Source organism: Sphaerodactylus townsendi, linkage group LG13 (assembly GCF_021028975.2).
Source record: "Sphaerodactylus townsendi isolate TG3544 linkage group LG13, MPM_Stown_v2.3, whole genome shotgun sequence".
NCBI classification, from domain to species: Eukaryota; Metazoa; Chordata; class Lepidosauria; order Squamata; family Sphaerodactylidae; genus Sphaerodactylus; species Sphaerodactylus townsendi.
The window spans coordinates 50,829,342-50,850,600 of NC_059437.1; the positions used below are offsets into that span (position 1 = coordinate 50,829,342).

General features: G+C 47.5%; 1 protein-coding gene across 1 annotated transcript in view; it reads left to right on the top strand.

The window, feature by feature from the left end:
• Positions 1-3,611, top strand: part of DEF6 (DEF6 guanine nucleotide exchange factor) — a 28,030-nt gene extending 24,419 nt beyond the window's left edge. Inside the window, exon 12 of the mRNA XM_048513857.1 lies at positions 3,507-3,611. Within this exon, the coding sequence (XP_048369814.1) occupies positions 3,507-3,611 (105 nt within the window). The remainder of the gene's footprint in view (positions 1-3,506) is intronic.
• Positions 3,612-21,259: the final 17,648 nt, after the last annotated feature.

Consider the following 21,259-nt stretch of genomic DNA (forward strand, 5'->3'; position numbering starts at 1 on the left):
GGCAGTGGATGATGGGAACTGTAGTCCATAACATCTGGAGGGCTGCGAGTTTGACACCTATGTTTTACGTGGTGAGTGATTAAAATGAGGAATATGCCATCAAAGGATGGAGTGAGAGCCAGTGTGGTGTAGTGGTTAAGAGCAAGTGGATTCTAATATGGAGAACTAGGTTTGATTCCCCACTCCTCCACCTGAGTGGCTGAGGCTTATCTGGTGAACCAGATGTGTTTCCACACTCTAGGTGAGTCCCAGTGATTGTCAATAGCTAACGTACATATATCTAAAAAGAATATTTAGCAGTTAGATTGTCAGACTAGGATCTAGGAGTCTTGGGTTCGAATCTCTACCTTATGATGCAAAGTTACTGGGTGACCTTGCAGCAGTCTCTCTCTCTCTCTCTGCCTTGCCTACCACACAAGGTTATTGTGAGGATAAAATGACAGAATGGAGAACCACATATGCAGAACTCCTTGGAAGAAGAGAAGGTAAAAATGTCCTAAAATAAAGAGGGTTTCAGTGTTTCTATACCGCTGTTCATACTTTGGGCCTGAGTCCTCATACCAAGCAATCATCTCTCTCTTTTGCTCTGCCAGTCGCCGCCTGGCGTAAAATTTAATTGCTGGAGATATTTAAACCTTGTCGCCAACTGATGGGTTTGCAAATGAGCAGTTTCGTGCCGATGGCCCCTCTTTCTTTCGTTCTTTCTTCTGAAGATGGTAGACCACCCGTGATCAATAAATCAAATTAAGCCCCGTTCTTGCCTGCCTTTCAATGGGGAACTTGCCCGGTTGTTTATTGCGGTTATTACATTATCTGTGGCAGCCAGGCAGAGGCGAGGAAGGGGGGGGGGGGGATGACGAGATGTTCCAAAATGAAATTTAATGAAGTGGTTTCAAATATTGTATCAAAATAAATGAAGTGAATAATGAAAGAGCCGTGTCCCGGGTCCCTTTGTTGACGATAACCATTGTGGAAGCTTGGGAGGCGGAGAGACATAGATGGACAGATGCCCGGGAAGGTTCCACTTTGGCAAAATGCAAAACGGGGGGACCGTGGGAGTGTCTCATGACGGCTGTATTTCAATTCTGTCTTTTTTCAATTCTGCGAGGAAAGACAGAGGAGGAAGGTCACCACAACGATTGTATCCAACAACTGTATCCAACGATTGTATCCAACAACTGATTGTATTACATTTTGTTTTTTGTTTTGTTTATTGTTAGAATTGATGAAATGAATAAATTCTTTTTTTAAAAAAAGAGAGGGAAGAGAAATTGGCTGTAGGGGAAATTGGGTGGCTACATGGGGTCTGGATTGGGGCCACTTCTTTGGTGGGGTGGAGAAATAAAGACTGTTTCTACATGATTGTGTGCTCAAAGGAAGCTGGCTTTGATAGGGGGAAAAACATGGTAAAAGTGCTCAGGAAAACAACAGAGAAAAATGAAAGGGAAATGTTTCTGGAACCAGAGGGGGGAAACACATGGAATTAAAAGAACCACCACCACAACAAAGCATTTGGCAGCAAGATCTGTTGTAAATAACGCATGCCGAAAGGCCAATATTTGGGTGGTGTGCTTTAACTCCATAATCTGATTTTGGAATACTTAGTGCCACAACCCTTCCTATTAATTTGCTGCTTGATTGATTTTAAAACATCTTTGCTTTTTTATTTTTAATCATTCTTTTCAAACTAATTAGATTACTACTTTTAGTCAGATTGGTCTTCACTTTCAGGATAGCTTTCGGAAGGGAAGAGGATATTTTCGCAAAGAAGTCAGTCGCCTTCTGTCCTCGGCTGCATTTTCTTCAGTCTAAACCCCTCAGGGTATTTCCTCTCCAAAGCGATCACACTAAGAACCTTAGCGAAGCATTCCTGCAAATTCAGAAAAGGGGATTTCCAACAGGCATTAGGAAAATTAAACTTCTCAAGAGCCGTTTCAATCCGGCAAGCTATTCTGAGCTTTTGCAAAGTCCAGTAAGTGAAAATGTGGCATCAGGAGTCAAAAAGGGGATGAGCGAGGGGTCGCGGGTGAGCAAAGAGTTGCAATAAGCAAAAATGAAGAATTGGGGTCAAAAACGAGGGCATGATAAATCCTGCTCCCTTGGTTGCAAAGGGACCGAGTTCTAATCTTTCACCTCCGGACTTTACCCAAGGATAGGGGAAGGTCTCACGCTGCTGGGTAGCTCCCTTCAGAGATCAGCATTTCTCTGTGGGATTAAACAGAAGAAAATCCCCAAACCTTTTGTGGTCATAGATTGGAGGGGAGGGCTGAGACCGGGTCAGAGACTGCTCATGAAAGGGCATTTAACTGGTGGATACTTGAAGGCCTTTTCATGCATGTAGGAGACGGGCAGAACTAGGGCAGAGCTTGCTGAACGGTAGCTGTGGAAGTGAGAGTAGAAAATGCTGGGTGGGAAGTGGGGAAGGAAGCAACTTCGGAATTAAGGTTTGTAAAAATTTCTTCATGTGCCCTGACAGCGAAAGAAAGGTAGGTAGGTAGGTAGGTAGGTAGGTAGGTAGGTAGGTAGGTAGGTAGGTAGGTGATAGACAGACAGATGATAAGGTAGGTAGGTAGGTAGGTAGGTAGGTAGGTAGGTAGGTAGATAGATGATAGATAGATAGATAGATAGATAGATAGATAGATAGATAGATAGATAGATAGATAGATAGATAGATAGATAGATAGATAGATAGATAGATAGATAGATAGATAGATAGATAGATGGATGAACGGATGGATGAACGGATGGATGAACGGATGGATGAATGAATGGACAGGCAGGTGGGCTGTTAGACCATTGGTTCTCAACCTTCCTAATGCCGTGACCCTTTAATACAGTTCCTAATGTTGTGGCGACCCCCAACCCTAACATTTATCCATATTACAGATGGAGAACACTGATGCAGAGAGTCTTAGGCGACCCCTGTGAAAGGGTCATTCGACCCCCAAAGGGGTCCCGACCCCCAGGTTGAGAACCACTGTGTTAGAAGGATGGACGGACGGACGGACGGACTGACTGACAGACAGACATCGAAGGCTTTCACAGCTGGAATCACTGGGGTGCTGTGTGGTTTCCGGGCTGTGTGGCCGTGTTCTAGTGGCTGATCTGAGATCCTCTGAAGATGCCAGCCACAGATGCAGGCAAAACATCAGGAGAGAATGCTGCTAGAACACGGCCATACAGCCCGGAAACCACACAGCACCCCAGACAGATAGGAGTGTTGCCACCTGAGCCCTGGGTTGGGAAACCCCTGGAGATTTTGGGGGTGGAGTCTGGGGAGGATGGGGTTTGTGGATGGACCTCAGCAGGGTATAATACCATAAAGTCCACCTTCCAAAGCAACCATGTCCTCCAGAGGACTTGATTTCTATCACCTGGAGGTCAGTTTTAATAACAGGAAGTCTCCAGCCAATACCTGGAGGTTGTCAACCCTGCCCAGGGAGCTCCATGCATTAGTCAGGATTTGAGCAATTCCCCTTCACCAACCCCAATCTTCCACCCTCAAGAAACTGAGGAAAGAGGGGGAAATGGGCTCTAGGAATCCCCCCTTGTCTCTATGGACTTTTATCGTAGAGATTAGGAGAGCTCCCCAGGTCATCACCCTGAAGTGACATCACAGTCCCCCAAATCTTCTGGCATCTGCCTAGGCAGTGTCGGAAGCCCCAGAGACCAACTGCCGATCTAATTCATCACCCAGTGGTCAACCAAGTGCCTAGTAAGATTCATACATGGGACCATAGGTGGGATCCAGCAGGTTCTCACAGGTTCCTGAGAGTAGGTTACTAATTATTTGTGTGTGCCGAGAGAGGCTTACTAATGGGTGATTTTGCCATGTGATTTTTGCCTTAGTTACGCCCCTCCTCTCAGCAGTAGCGAGCAGAACTTGAAGCAGTCTAGCAGGAGGTGCACCGGCGTGCGTGGCAGCCTGCGCCTGCATGCATTCATTTCCCGCCCAAGGACCGGCGCAGTGGCTGCGTCCTTGCCACAGCCCCGCACAGGAATGCCACACCCCTGGAATGCCCAGCCAAGCCCCAGCCGTGCCCCGCCCAGCCCCATTGGGGCTACAACACACTTTGAATCCCACCACCTTGGGGACCTGTTACTAAAATTTTTGGATCCCACCACTGCATGGGACCCAGCCTTTTCCTGTTGTTATCTTACCCCAACAAGGAGCAATTGCAGGTACACTTTCACTGAACATGGGGGTTCAATGTAACCTGCCTGTCCATTTCTGAAGTTTCTTAAAGCCTATGTACTGAGATGCCTGCCTGCGGGCTCATCGGAGGAGATCTCAGAAGAGCACAAAGGGAGAACACAACACCAACTCTACACAATGCAAGTCGGCAGCCAAATATGAAGCTATTAATCACAAAAGTGACAGAGGCAGCTGTATCGCAGCAGCCCTGGGTGCTGTCAAAAAGGAATTCTTTTTGCGACTGGCCAAAGGAGCTAGCAATTTGGCTTTTTTGAGGCGACCATCACAGATGACATCTAAGAGGAGGCTTCTCCAAAGTCCCATTGTGTTGGGAAAAGGATCCTTGGTGTTAAATCTAATGAATGGGATGTGAATTGAGGGTTTTTTCCCCTTCTCGAGTCGAATCCTGGCAGCTTTCTGCCTTTTGCGCCAGAGAACAGGGACAAAAGAGGGCCGGTTTTGACCTTGAAAAGCTGATGGGCAGGAGAGGAGGAATGCCAAGCACTTAGAGGGAAAGTATTGATTAGACCTGAATGGAATGAAGAATCACAGCCAGTTGTGAGGGATTATTAATAGGAGCAGGGAGGAGCCGAGCAATACAAGAGGAGATGAGTTGGCTGCCATGAAATAGACCGTTGGAAGTGGAGGAACAATAGAGGTGGTCCAGATTTCTTTTTGTGCCGGGTGATGGGCAGACTCCTAAGAACATAAGAACATAAGAACTAGCCTGCTGGATCAGACCGGAGTCCATCTAGTCCAGCTCTCTGCTACTCGCAGTGGCCCACCAGGTGCCTTTGGGAGCTCACATGCAGGATGTGAAAGCAAGGGCCTTCTGCTGCTGCTCCTGAGCACCTGGTCTGCTAAGGCATTTGCAATCTCAGATCAAGGAGGATCAAGATTGGTAGCCATAGATTGACTTCTCCTCCATAAATCTGTCCAAGCCCTTTTTAAAGCTATCCAGGTTAGTGGCCATCACCACCTCCTGTGGCAGCATATTCCAAACACCAATCACACGTTGCATGAAGAAGTGTTTCCTTTTATTAGTCCTAATTCTTTCCCCCCACCATTTTCAATGAATGCCCCCTGGTTCTAGTATTGTGAGAAAGAGAGAAAAATGCCCTTCTGTCAACATTTTCTACCCCATGCATAATTTTATAGACTTCAATCATATCCCCCCCCTGTGACGCTCTCCTCTCCAAACTAAAGAGTCCCAAACGCTGCAGCCTCCCTCATAAGGAAGGTGCTCCAACTCTTCAGTCATCCTCGCGTCTCTTCTCTGCATTTTTTTCTATCTCTTTCGATATCCTTTTTGATGATGTATGCGACCAGAATTGAACACAGTACTCCTGGCGCGGTCGCATCTACTCTGCTTTATATAAGGGCATGACAATCTTTGCAGTTTTTTATTCTCAATTCCTTTTCCTAATTATCCCCAGCATAGAGTTTGCCTTTTTTCACCGCTAGCCATGCATTGAGTTGACATTCCCATGGAACTATCAACTAAGACGCCTAAATCCCCTTCCTGGTCTCAGACTGATAGTACTGACCCCTCAGCGCAGTATGTGAAGTTTGGATTTTTTTGCCCCTCACGCGTATCACTTTACATTGGGCTACATTGAACTGCATTTGCCATTTCTTAGCCCACTCACCTAATTTATCAAGGTCCGCTTTGAGCTCTTCATAATCCTTTTGTGTGGTTCTTACCACCCTGGCTAATTTGGTATCATCTGCAAACTTGGCCACCACACTACTTCCACCCCTACTTCCAGGTCATTTATGAATAAGTTAAAGAGCACTGGTCCCAAAACGGATCCTTGGGGGACAATTCACTCCCTACATCTCTCCATTGTGAGAACTTCCCATTTATACCTACACCTTTGTTTCCTGTTCCTCAACCAGTTTTTAATCCATAGGAGGACTTCCCCTCTTATTCCTTCATTGCTGAGTTTTCTCAACAGTCTCTGGTGAGGAACTTTGTCAAAAGCCTTTTGGAAATCCAAGCAGACAATGTCCACTGGTTCCCCCTTATCCACATGTCTGTTTACACCCTCAAAGAACTCTAGTAAGTTTGTAAGACAGGACTTGCCTCTACAAAAGCCATGCTGACTCTTCCTCAGCAGGTCTTGCTTTTCTACATGTTTAATAATTTTATCTTTAATGATAGATTCTACCAATTCACCCGGAACAGATGTCAAACTGACTGGCCTGTAATTTCCCGGGTCCCCCCTAGACCCTTTCTTAAAGATTGGCGTGACAATGGCCATCTTCTGTGTCTTCAGGGATGGGAGCCTGATTTTCAGGGATAAGTTGCATATTAATGTGGAGAACATCAGTACTTCTACGCTTGAGCTCTTTAAGAACTCTTGGATGAATGCAATCTGGGCCAGCTAGGATTTGGCAGCATTTAGTTTATTTCCAATGGCTGCCAGAACTTCTTCCTTGTCTACCACTAACTTCGCTAGTTCCTCGGATTCACCTCCTAAGAAGCTTGGCCCAGGTGGCAGGAATTTTCCTCACCTCCTCTTGGGTGAAGACAGATGCAAAGAATCTATTCAGCTTCTCTGCACTTCCCCTACTAATCTTTTAGCACACCTTTTGTTCCTCCTTCATCTAACGGGCCTACCGCTTCCCTAGCTGGCTTCCTGCTTTTGATGTACTTGAAGAACTGTTTGTTGCTAGTCTTGATGTTCGCAGCCATGCGTTCCTCATAATCCTTTTTTTGCCTCCCCTTACAGCTAACTTGAGTTTCTCTTTTGCCACCATTTGTGCTCCTCTCTGGTATTCTTTCTATCAGTTAAGTTGGACTTCCATTTTCTAAAAGCCATCTTTTTTTCCTCATAATTCCCTCAACCTCCTTTGTTAACCTTGGTGGCTTTCTTTTTGACTGGGCTGCTGCCTTTCCTAACCTCATGAACACATTCCAGCTGAGCTTTTTTAAGACTGTGTTTTTAAATAACCTCCAAGCACCTTGGACATTTTTGACTCTCTTGATTTTCCCTTTCAGCTTCCTGCATGCATCATCCCCCTCATCTTTGAGAAATTTCCCTTTCTTGAAGGCAAATGTAACTACATTAGTAGTTGTCACTTGTTCGCATGGCAGAGATACTGAATCTGACAGCATTGTGGTCGCTGTTCCCTATCGGCTCAACAACACTGACTTCCCGCACCAGGTCCTGCGTCCCACATAGAATTAGATCTAGGATCACATATCCCCTGGTTGGTTCTATAACCATCTGATCTAAGCCACAGTGATTTGGCATATCCAGGATGGTTCTCTCCTTACTTTGACCTGAACATGCATTTTTTCCAGTTTATGTGGGGATAGTTAAAATCACCATTACTAATTACATATTTTGCTTTTTGTTGGCCTCTCTAATTTCTTTTTCCATCTCAGAATCCTCTTGTGCACTTTGTGGTCAGGGGGACGATCATATATTCCTACTGTTAAACTTTGCTTCACCCCTGGTATTGATATCCACAGTGCTTCTGTAGAGGAATCAGCTCCCCCTGCATTGTCTATTTTATGTGACACTATGCTCTCTTTGATGTAGAGGGCCACCCCACCCCCAATACGCCCTGTCCTATCCGTCCTGGGCAAAAGTCCCCATGTGTCCCCATGGAAGCTCCGCTTCTGCCATGGGGACCCCCAACACTTTCCTGAATGATGAGAAATACAAATAAAGCAATGAAGAAGGAGGAGGAGGAGGAGGAGTTTGGATTTATATCCCCCCTTTCTCTCCTGTAGGAGACTCAAAGGGGCTTACAATCTCCTTTCCCTTCCCCCCTCACAACAAACACCCTGTGAGGTAGGTGGGGCTGAGAGAGCTCCGAGAAGCTGTGACTAGCCCAAGGTCACCCAGCTGGCGTGTGTGGGAGCGTACAGGCTAATCTGAATTCTCCAGATAAGGCTCCCCAGCTCAGGCGGCGGAGCTGGGAATCAAACCCGGTTCCTCCAGATTAGATACACGAGCTCTTAACCTCCTACGCCACTGCTGCTCCCTAAAATAGAATAGAATGAATAAAATAGAATGAATGCAGCTGATTGGGCAGATGTTTCTCTGAAGTTAAAGAAGAGTAGTTACAAGGTTCTAGTATGATAAGAGATGTCACGAACAGCCAGTTAAAGTGTCCACCGTGTGGGTCCAGTAGAATTGTTAGAAACTGTAGCAGGTTAAGGTAACGTACCCTCCTTTCAGACATCGTGACAACGCAACGCATCTCGCTTCTGGTGTGGAAGCATCACTTCAGAGGGCAACGGGTCGTAAACATTTACAGATGAGAAATACTGGCCAGTCCCTTCGGTTCTTGGACGTTTCGATCCTCGCAGAGATGTGTTTGCCTGTCGAGTGAAGTTCTCGACATTCTGGCTTTTCCTTTGCAACCACTGTTCTTCCTGCTTCAAAGTCACCATCTCAGCTTGATAGAAGAACTGAATTTACCCAGTTCTCAGTAGAGTAAAACGCAGCAGAGTTATAAAGAAGGAATCATCCTTTAATAAGGTTCTGGATGTAAAAAGTCAGGCTGCAAAATATGCTTAACAAAAGAGGGAGACAAAAATTGTCTTGTGCATGATGCACAAGCAAGCAGACAGTTTACCCAGTAATCAAACAGGAAAATCAGCATCAACAACACAGCATAAGGATAAAGGAGGAGAGGCGGAGGTAGAGGTAGGAGGATAGGAGCATACAAAGCTAGACCATAATATGCAGACAATGAAGGTGACCCCCAATCAACCCATTAACAGCTCACCTGCCCTGCCTTAACAGAAACAAACCATATGGTGCAGCTATCTTACTCCTGAAAGAACTTACCAAATATACCAAAGATGCCAAATATTCTAACACAAGTAGCACCATTTTCCCCCTCCTTTGTGCTGTCTTTCAGGCAATGAATCTAAAAGTTCCAGTCCTGGCAAGAAATATCCCTGGGAATGCTGCAATAATCACGCATAAAGCTACAGGATTATTATATTCAAGTCCTCAGGTAACAGTCAAATGCATGGGTCAAAGTGTTGCCGTTCATTGATTTCAGCAGTAATTGTCTGATACAGCATAGCAGCAGTATGGCTTGCACGTGGCAGATTTCCCCACAGTTACTGTGCCTTGGTCTCCCAGCAGTGACCATACATCCCCGCACCATCAGGACTTCAAAAATATTGGAAATTGAATGTTGTTGGAATCATATAAAGTTATGAAAATACATGAACAGTTACTCTGAATTCTCAGTTTTCATTTTAACCAAAAAATAATCTAGTCCCTTTCGTTGCAGGGATATGGCTTTCCCCTTATATCTCCACAACAAAAAGGGTTAGAGATTCCATTTTTTAAAACCTACAATGAGCATGAAAACTGGTGGCAAACGGGAGAAAGCTCTACTTATATCTACCACCTAGCCAAACAGGTGAAACCTGAGCGAGATGGCCATTTTTCCAGAGCCATTTACAACAAACAGCATGCAGAAGTAGGAAAATAATTATGAGCCCTCCCTGATGATGCTTATAAGTAGAGAGGCATTTGAGATTCAAGCACAGGTTACTTTACTCCAGGTTACTGGAGAAGAGGCCTGCCTGTTCTCTTCCAGACTGCAAATGACCTGATGGGAACTACATTTCCCAAGGTCTCCTGGGAAATGTAGTTCCCACCAGGCTGTTTGCAGCCTGGAAGGGAACACAGGCAGACCTCTTCTCTAGCCTGCTCCATTTGTTAAAGTAAGTGTGGGGGGTGTCACGGGGGTGAGCTGGGGGGGAGGGGGAGGGGGGAATTTTCTGCCCCCCACGTGACCCAAAGCCGTGCGCCTGGTGTGTGGCGCACCGCCCCCACCCCTGGTAGCCCCGCCACTGCTGGAGAGCCCATGTGGTGCAGTGGCTAAAGTGCTGGACTAAGATCTGGGAAACCCAGGTTCAAATCCCCATTCATGCCATGGAAGCTTGCTGGGGGACCTTGGCCAATCACACATTCCCAGCCTAACCCGCACAGGTTACTTATCCTTAGAAATGAGGCAGAATAATATATCCCCCACCCAATGAGCTGCAGGCAAACAAGTTATTTGAACCTGCTCAATGCGGAGTCTCTGTTATTGCTAGGCAGAATTGCAAAACCAAGACCTATTTGCCTTAGACCCTCCATCTTAAGGTCAGTTGTAAAAACTCCTTTGTCTCTATAACCCCCACAGGGGAGCCAGACTCCTTTTTTTTGTTTTTAAGGCGGGTTTCTTATCACAGAAACCCAATTGCATTTGTCATCAGAGGGTTCATTTGTAAAGACTACGGGGGACCATGAACCCTCCAGGGAGAAAAATGTTAGGCCCGGGCAATTAAAAAGAGAGCAGGGCGAGGGGGGGAACGGGAAAGGTCTGCCCAAGACTAATGAAAATAGAGAATCCACCTTCCCATGACTCTGCTTAATAGCATGCATTAATCATAAGGCAAACCACACGCAAAAAAAAGTTGAGAAAGAAAATGCATTTTGCACTTCGCCATTTTATTTAATCTGGGCTTTTTTGGATGGGGGTGGGGGGAGAAGAATTAGTATGAACGTAGTCTTGGCAGAGGCTGAAATCTAATTTATGGAATCAACAGGATTAATTCACCCGCCTCCTCCTTTTCAGAGACCTGATTAAAACTGCTAATTAATTAGGATACGGTGAAGAATTTTCAAGAAAATGGCGTGCATGCGAAAGGATGGAAGTCGAGAGTTGTGTTTTTTTTGACATTGTTTGCACAGGTCCTTGGAGGGACAGTGCGGTAGAAGCATTCCGAGTATTGATCTCAAAATGTAAATACAGTATTATGGCAAAACTGCCAATTGCACCCACAGGTGCAGCTCTGTCTATGGGAGGGGTAATGGGGCTGGTAGCTGGATGGGAGACCACCAAAGATATGCCTCCGCAGAGAAAGTCAGAGTCAGGACGTCTTCCCTCCTGCCATCAAAGGGCAGGGGATAGGTATGGGGTTTCACACAGAGGTGAGATCCAGCAGGTTCTCACGGATTCCCGAGAGTAGGTTACTAATTATTTTTGTGTGCCAAGAGGGGGTTACTAATGGGTGATTTTGCCACGTGATTTTTGCCTTAGTTACGCCCCTCCTCTCAGCAGTAGCACGCAGAACTTGAAGCAGTCTAGCAGGAGGGGCACCGGCGTGCGTGGCAGCCTGCGCCTGCTTGCATTCATTTCCCACCCAAGGACCGGCGCAGCTGCTGCGTCCTTGCCACAGCCCCACCCAGGAATGCCCCGCCCCAGGAATGCCCGGCCATGCCCCCATCATGCCCCGCCCAGCCCCATTGGCGCTACGCCACAGTTTGAATCCCACCACCGTGGGAACCTGTTACTAAAACTTTTGGATCCCACCACTGGTTTCACACCTGGTTGAGAAAATATATGATGTTAATGGACCTGGTTTGTTAATGGACCTTTTTCCTTTCGTTTTCCTTTGATGCTTGCAACTGTGGATAAGTAGGAGCGACCCTGGCACCTTACCAGCGGGAGGGGGTGGCAGGTGGCTGAGAACTGTCACTGCGCTGGCCTTGAGACGCTTAACTCCCAAACATCTTTATTCCGCTGGATTATTCTCACATTCCTTGGGAAACCGGGAGGGGGGATTTATGGCAGGAACTCCCAGGGGGTAAAGGCAAGTGTACTTTAGTAATTTGGCAGAACGGGCTTTCTGAAAGCCAGGTCCTAGCTGTTATCAACAAAGACTTCTGATCCAGCATCCAGAGTCCGCTTATTGACTTCAGTCTCAAGACCTGATACCAACCCTCCCTTGCTAGAGATACACAGAGCCAGGGTTCCAGATCACAGCTGGCCAGATGAAAATTTACACAACTAAATTTTAGCACCAGTACCACCACCACCCCAATCTTATTAAATAGCATTTTCACAAGATTCAACTTATGAGCCACAGACTGCCCAAGTTGCGATGTGTCGAGTAGAAGAGGAAAACAGCATGTATTTATTCATTCATTCATTCATTCGATTCGATTTCGAATACCTTTAATGGCATATAAATTGTTTAAGATTAACTTAGCAAGATAATAACAGCCCTTACAACTTTACAATTTGACGAGTTGAAATAACACCATTTAAAAATTTAGCCACCGCTTCCAACAGCTCGTAGTTGTGGCTGTTTAAAAGATATATAACCTTCTGTTTATCTGTAATGCCTTCACTTCCATGCAGGAAGGGGATTATGTGTTTCTTCCTACCTATCTCATAAAAAGGACAATTCAACAGCATATGAGGTACTGTTTCATTATGAACCCATGCCACACGGGCATTTACTTTCTTTATGTAATTCCAAGGTGGCGTCCAAGGCTAAAGGAAGAAGGCAGGGCATTACACCCAGCTAAGGTGATTGCTCTAATACACCGGGCCTCAACCAGGGAGACAAAGGTACTGGGCTACAATTAATCTATCCACAGGTATTCCCAGAAAGATCGGGGAATGGTTTTATTAGCTTCCTCTAGCATCTGCTGAAATCCTCTGTCAAAAAAAGTCTCTTCTTGATAGCCCCATAGACCTCCTGCTCTGTTAGCATTAGTAGGTCCTCTAAGGAAATGCCCAACTCATTAAGTTTGGCTTCGATTTTTTAACCCACCACTGGGCTGTGTGTGGGAGGATGGAGCGTCCCTGGGATGTATAGTCCAGTTCATCTCGATGGCAAATCCTGGCCCAAAACTCAAATGTAATGGCACCAGGCCAGAGTTTTAGCCAATGCTGGCCTGCTCTTGCACAGGGCCGCATAGGGAATAGAATGGGGCAAGCCAAGGATTTTATATACAGAGTATGGACTGGACCCTTTCAACCTCTCTACTCAATGCCCCTATCCAGATGGGGATCGCATAAACGATTTGTTGACTCACTTTTGCATTAAATGCTCTCAACGCTACAGGGATGTATCCTCGGCCTTTTCCTATAGAGGAAGCGTAGAATGGCCGAGGTACTTAATTTAGCGTATGAGATGGCCCGATTCCTATGTAGTGTCCAGGAGGCCCTATGATGGTAGGTAAGCCCTAGGTATTTATATGACTGCACCTGCTCGAAACTACTGTGGCCTACCCGCCAATTGGTGGCTTTCCATTTATGGGTAAATACCACGATTTTGGATTTATCTAAGTTAAGTTGCAAATTGTTGAGTGTGCAGTATTCTATACAACACTCTAAAGCTCTCCTTAGTCCGACTCGTGAGCGCGAAAGTACAACTGCATCATCAGCAAACAGAAGCAGGGGTACATTCATTCATTCATTCATTCATTCATTCATTCATTCATTCATTCATTCATTCATTCATTCATTCATTCATTCATTCATTCGATTTGATAAACCGCCCCACCCCCCGAAGGGCTCAGGGCGGTGTACAACAACAAATAACAAGACAATAAAACAAATCGAATAGCCCCAATTAAAACAATACAAAACCTTAAAACTATTGAAACTATAGCAGCAGTATTGGCTTTGCTGTTCCAATAGCTTGCCCCGTCTTACCATCTGTAATTCCCTGAGTGGCGACCAATCGCCACCTTCCGATGTTGAACACCCCCACCAAGTGAAGTGCAGAAAGCACTCCTGTGTGCCCATTGGTGGGACGTCTGTCCTCTGCCCGCCTTCCTTTGATCCAGCAGCAAGCCTTGCCCAGTGGGATGAAGCCCTTCCTGCTGGGCCCACCGTCACTCTCCCTACCACAACAGCCCTCCTGCTTCCCCTCCTGCCCTCCCACAACCCTCACAAGTATCCTCGGCCTGCCTGGTGGCAGCAGTGCGGAATGGCGGCAGAGCAGCGGCATCACAAGCTGTGGAGCAAGCCCACCCACAGCAACCCAGGGTTGAGATCGTGGCAGCAGGAAAAGTGGGGGGAGCTGCACTGGCAGGGGGGCTAGGAGAAGGCGGGCAGCCAGAACACCTGCCACCAGCCTGCCCTCTCCCCCAGCTGCCCTCTTCCTCCCTGTCTAGAGCCCGTTTCATGGCAATGTAAAATGGGCTTTCCTGCCAGTTCCAATAATAATGAATGACTGATGAATCTACTATATCAGTGATGGCAAACCTGTTCGAGACCGAGTGCCCAAATTGCAAACCAAAACTCACTTATTTATCGCAAATTACCGACACGGCAATTTAACCTGAATGCTGAGGTTTTAGTTTAAGAAAACGGTTGGCTCCAAGTCATGCGTTACTCGGGAGTAAGCTTGGAGGGTTTACTCAGAAGCAAGCCCCATTGCCAGCAACCGAGCTTACTCCCAGGTAAAGGATCACGCTTTAGTTCTTTGCGTGAAAATCAGTGGGGTTTAACAGCACTTAACAGGGTTACCCACACTGCTTCCCCAAAACTAGGTCTTAGGTTTAATGCGAATAATCGAGCCCAGCAGCCCAGGCCAGCCTAGATGTGTGTGGGGTGGGGGGAAGCACTCTGTGAGTGCCCACAGAGAGGGCTCTGAGTGCCACCTCTGGCACCCGTGCCATAGATCCGCCACCACTGTACTATATTGTACAAGAGCTTACAAATTTGCACCCTGGTCTTGTTTGGGCTTGGTTGGCTCGAACCTCCAGCCTTCGTTTTGCCGCCGGTAATCTGTTCTTTGTAATATCGATAGCGTCTACGAAGTCTCGTTCTCAGTCTTGCCGCAATGCCACAGTTAGCTCAAGAGACCGCCCCAGTCGCTCCTGAGCGCGTGCCGAGCTGAACTCAAATCAGACTGCCAGATTCCAACCACCCTTGTCTGAATACCAGTTGGATTTCCAAGCTGCTCAGCTGCGGCTCTAAACGCACGCTCTGAACGACAGTGCGAAAGCATCTTTTTGCTCTCAGTCGTGTTTTTATTTTGCTCTGCACTTAAGAGATTCAGCCATGGCTTTGCTTTTCCCGACTGGCAGGTTGGATGAATGCTTCAAAAAATGTGTTGTAAGTATTTAGACTGTCCCTTGGTAACAATGAGAGTTTTCAAGGTTTATGGAGGAATGGAAATCACTACGATACAAACGATTTCCTGCTACCTTACGTTGGGCGTTCGCGAGGAACACGTGTCTCCCAACAAAACCAGCAGCCCTGCGCCAAGGGTCCCCTCTGTGATGTGTGCTCAATACTAAATGCTCCTCATGCTCCAATGCCAGCATGGTGAACATTCATTCATTTATTTATTTATTTATTTATTTATTTATTTATTTATTTATTTATTTATTTTTATAGTTAAACTTATAGACCGCCCTTCCCCCGGAGGGCTCAGGGCGGTTTACAACAACAACAAAACAGATAATACGGCGGCACATAAGTACCGGTACGAATTAAAACATAATATTTAAATCATAAATATCTATTTAATATCTATATGCGACCCCTTGCTCAACTGGTACGGAGTTTCGGGCTGACCTGCCATCAGTACGCTGATGACACGCAGCTCATTCTGTTGATGGAGGGGGGAGCGGTCGCCGCCCCTGCGGCTCTCCAGCACTGTTTGGAGGCGGTTGCTGGTTGGTTGCGGCAGAGCAGGTTAAAACTGGATCCATCGAAGACGGAGATCCTCTGGCTCGGCCGCCGCCGAGGGGGACAGGATCTTCCAGCCATCGGGTGTGGGAGGGGTCCCCATTGGCTCCGACCCTCCTCCGCGCGCAAGAGCTCCGGGGTCCACCTAGACTTGTCTCTCTGGATGGAGACCCAGGTGGCCCATGTAACCCGTGGGTTGCTCTTCTTCCACCTTCGCCAGGTTCGGCGGCTGGCTCCTTTCCTCTCCCAAGCCGACCTTAGCCACTGTGATCCATGCAACGGTCACCTCCCAGATTGGACTATTGTAACTCGCTTCTACGCGGGTCTTCCCTTGCGCTTGATCCGGAGACTAATGCTGCCATCCAACATGCAGCGGCGCGCTACTTACTTACAGGCAGCGCCATTTACTTATCACATTCAGCCTGTGTTGCTCTTTAGCTGCATTGGCCTCTGGTGGAGTTCCGGGTCATCTTCAAGGTGCTGGTGTTGACCTTCAAGGCCCTACGCCGCCTGGGACCCTCGGGGATTTTCTCGGAGACCGTGACACCCCATATGTCCCTAAAATGCCTCTCCGGCCGTGGAGGCTAATTTATTAGCGGGTCCCTGGCCCCTCAATGATGCGGCTGGCCTCCACGCTGGCTAGGGCCTTTACGGCCCTTCTACAGCCTGGTGGGAATGACTCTACCTCAAGTTGTTCTGGCCTCTGGCGGACTCCATGAAGTTCCGCGAGGCCTGCAAAACGGAGTTGTTCCACCGGGCCTTTGGAGGGATTCAGTCACTGATATGGTGTCTTTCCCCAGTTGGCCTTTCCATCTAGGCCACCACCTAATATGACTTGTCAGCTCTCCTCCTCCCCTTTCTTTCCTGGGGAGAATTTTTAGCAAGTGGGGTTGGTCGGACGTCTACTATTATTATTATCATTATGTTTGTATCGCTGTTTTAAAGATTTTAGTAATTCATTTTATTTATGCTTGTGCTGTACACCGCCCAGAGCCCCTTGGGGATGGGGCGGTATAAAAGCCGAAACAATAAATAAATAAATAAATAAATAATATAAAATTTCAAAATAGCAAACAGATGGCGTCTAATGGCTAAAACTCCTCTAAGAGTTTTCTCCACTTCTTCCCTTCCCCCCAGGGTGGGTAGGTGGGCCACAACCAAATAATGAGCCCCTTATCCCCTCCCCTTCCCCTCCCTCCCCTTTCCCCCCAGGGTAGGTTGGCCATGATCGGATGACGGCCCTCCTTCCCCTCTCTCCCCCTCCTCCCCAGGGTGGGTGGGCCTTGACCAGAGGATGGGCCCCCTCCCCCCTCCCTAACCCTTCCCCCAAGGTGGGTCACGACCAGATGACTCTTGCCTCTGTGACCTGAATCTGAAATTCCAGACACTGGCCTCGTATGCATGCCCTGCTTACCACGTGGCTGTTCGCTTCGCAGTGGGGCTTTCCCGCTGTGTTTTGTTTACGCAGGGATTTTCGCCCTGCGAACCATCCCGCAACTTTGCCCGCTCTCCACGTCCTTATTATTTTCATGCAGCCTCCACTTGAGGAGGTCCGTGTGTGCGTGCGGGCCCCATATCTGGTCTAGCATTCCTTTGCTAGACCATGTCAATGTCAAGGGACTATTGCTCTGGCATTGAAATAAAAACCCTTCTGACCTTTTTTGAAACGGTAGCACAAATAATGCCAATAATATGAAGTAGCTGTGGGAAAAATGCATCATGCAACCACATCAGGAAATGGATAAAGTTTGCACCTTTCAGCAGACTTTTATAGGGAGGCTTACAATCCATGCCTAAACCAAGTTCCACCCTTCAGAGTCGATTGAAGTCAATGGGCTTAGAATGGAATAACTCTGCTCTGGAGAGCATGGTTCGCGGGGGCTTTATTCTAAGCTTTTCTGCCTCATCATACAAGTAAAAAGCATAACACACCACATCCTCCGCACTGTGCCAGCAGATTTGTGAACCAAACAATAGGGGGGTGGGGAAAGGAAGGGGAAATGATAGAGCAACAAGGAAGGAAAACTGACAGGCCAGGTATAAATGTTTCTTGGAGGCAAATACATCTTAAGACGGATATAAAATGTGAAGATGGATTCTCCTTTTTCACTTTGGTTCCCCCCATTTTTTCCCCTCTATTTGTCATTTTGCTTTATGTTTCATCCTTTCGATCTTGCGGTTTCTGTCAGGTCTTGGAAGCTAAGCAGGGTCGACCCTGGTTAGTACTCCAGTGGTAGACCACCAAGGGAATCCAGGGTTGCTACGAAGAGGCAGACAATGGCAAAACTCTCTTGCCTTGAAAACTCTACAGGATTATTTTAAGGTGTCTGAAACTTGATGGTGCTTAAGAACATAAGAAAGAGCCTGTTGGATCAGACCAGAGTCCATCTAGTCCAGCACTCTGCTACTCGCAGTGGCCCACCAAATGCCTTTGGGAGCTCACATGCAGGTTGTGAAAGCAATGGCCTTCTGCTGCTGCTGCTGCTCCCGAGCGCCTGGTCTGCTGCAATCCCAGATCAAGGAGGATCAAGATTGGTAGCCGCAGATCGACTTCTCCTCCATAAATCTGTCCAAGCCCCCTTTAAAGCTTTTCACCACCAGGGGTTCCATCTGGACTTCGTAATATTTTTGCATTGACCAGGATGGCCAGGCTATCAATATCACACTAGTTCTCAGGAAAGATGTAAATGTTTTAAATGAATAAACAGCATTTTTTTAAAAAAAAAACCCATCATTTTATCCTTTCAGGAGTTCATTCAGCTGTCTGAAAGTCTGATCAGCGATCCATCTCTGCAGAGAGAGATTGTGACCAGGGCAAAGGAATATGTCGCCCAGCACCATTCGTGGAACCACGAAAGGAAAGCGTATCAGAACCTCGTTCTGAACCTTCACTGAACATCACTGGATCAAAGATGGTCTTTGTGTGGATGGATCAAACCAACCGAGTAGAAACTCGGGGTTCTTTTATTTATTTTGGATTTATATATATTTATTTTGGATTTATATCCCGCCCTATCCCAGAAGGGCTTTTGGTTATCAACACTGCCTGATAATATATATTTTTTCTTCGCATGGCATCCATTCAAGTAATCTATCACTCTGTGAATTTGAAATACACTAAGTTATGGTCCAGAATGATTGCTTGCAAAGGGAAATCTCAGCAGTTATACTCTGTTCCACATAAAGATGATAGTACATTATTTATTCCTCCACCACGGACCAAAGCATGCTGGACCTTCTTTGTTGTAGAAAACTCCACCTGGATCCTAATGCCTACCTCGCTTCTCTCATTTGTTTGAAAATAAGAAATGAATTTTGGCATAAATGTTATTGTATTAAAGTACTATGTTCAATAATGCACCAAATAATCGTTTTGACAAAGGCAGCATTTAAAAATGAATGGGAATTCTCACATTCTTTCGGAACTATATTCTAATGCGGAAGCATACCATTTTCTTAACCACTGAGCCTCAACTGATCATCTTTCTATGGAACAGAGTATAGCATCTGCTGTTGATATATATCAATATTGATATGTCTGTTTTGACAATATTGGGAGATTGAGAACCATTTTAATACTTGCATTTATGGCGCAGGTTTTTTTTAGGATCAAAGATTTTTTAGGATCTTCTGCAGTCCCAGTGGAACGAACAGCATTCAGGAGAATTGATGAGCCCGTCTTTGGTTTTTTTCCATTATCAATGTTTGGCATGTTGGTTTTAACATATCTCTCTATTAAGCTGCGCCCAACATGTTATCCAGCACAAATGAGACAGAGTAGTAGTACTCAAGCGGGGCTGTGCAAAAATAAGTAAACTTGATTCTCCCTGCCGAGATTTTTGAAGGCCCAACTTTACTGGTCCTGTCGAAGGTTTTCACGGCCGGAATCACTAGGGTGTTGTGGGTTTTCTGGGTTGTATGGCCATGTTCCAGTAGCATTTTCTCCTGATGTTTCCCCTGCATTCCCCAGGAGCAGCAGTGGCGTAGGAGGTTAAGAGCTCATGTATCTAATCTGGAGGAACCGGGTTTGATTCCTAGCTCTGCCACCTGAGCTGTGGAGGCTTATCTGGGGAATTCAGATTAGCCTGGGCACTCCCACACACGCCAGCTGGGTGACCTTGGGCTAGTCACAGCTTCTCGGAGCTCTCTCAGCCCCACCCACCTCACAGGGTGTTTGTTGTGAGGGGGGAAGGGCAAGGAGATTGTCAGCCCCTTTGAGTCTCCTGCAGGAGAGAAAGGGGGGATATAAATCCAAACTCTTCTTCTTCTTCTGCATCTGTCGCTGTGATCCTCTTCAGGAGAAAATGCTACTGGAACACGGCCATGCAACCTGGAAAACCCACAACACTCTACTGGTGCTCCCAAAAGGATCCTTCTACTGCCTCACTTATGAGTCAGTGGCTGCCTTTTACCCTAGTGGGGGCAATGAAAGAAAAGTACTATGGGACATCATGATGAGAACAGTACCTGACCACCAAATTTTGTATGGGGCTGGAGGGAGGGACCATTGGCTCCTCCCTCAACCAACATCAGCCTAAAGTTACAGGTGAGGAGATATAGGTCCACTTTATCTTGTCAAATCAGGAAATGTCCAGGCAAAACAGAAGAAAGAAGAATTCCTTATTGTGGGTTCTGGAGGCCCACAGATACAATTGGAGCATCAAACTGTCTATCAAAAGCAAAACTGACCTCACTCAGTACTCAACACAAGATAATGATATTGATGAGATGGGAGATTCGGGAGCAGGAGGAGGGTGATCGGGGAAACACCTGGGGATCTCAGTCTCTGCCCCTTGCCCACCAATCAAACCTCTTAGTCCTTTTGATTCGGGTGAGCCTTCCACAGACCAGAGAGGATGTCCCTCAGCCTTTTTGAGGATTGACAAGGGACATGGGAGCACCACGCCAGTGGCTTATTTTTATTTATTTTATTTATTATTTGGATTTGTAGACCGCCCCATCCCCAAGGGGCTCTGGGCAGTGCACAACAGCGTCAGCATATATACAATATATAACAAAGGATCACAATAGTGACCACATAAACAATTGTTACTTTTACTAAAATCCATAGTTTTAGCTCCCATCATGGTTAAGGTGACCAGATTTCTACTATTGAAAAGCGGGGCGCACGCGCACCCGCATGAGCACACTGCCTTTTGCGCCGCGCTCCCCGGTCAGGAAACAGGGAAGCGCCCCAGAAGGCACTGCGGCAGCGCGGGAGGCGCTCCCTCCTACGCTGCCGCAGTGCCTTCTGGGGCCCTACCCCCCCCCCCCCCCCCCCCCCCCCCCCCCCCCCCCCCCCCCCCCCCCCCCCCCCCCCCCCCCTCCCCCCCCCCCCCCCCCCCCTCACCCCCCCCCCACCCCCCCCGCCCCCACCCCCCCCCCCCCCCACCCCCCCCCCCCCCCCCCCCCCCCCCCCCCCACCCCCCCCCCCCCCCACCCCCCCCCCCCCCCACCCCCCCCCCCCCCCACCCCCCCCCCCCCCCACCCCCCCCCCCCCCCACCCCCCCCCCCCCCCACCCCCCCCCCCCCCCACCCCCCCCCCCCCCCACCCCCCCCCCCCCCCACCCCCCCCCCCCCCCACCCCCCCCCCCC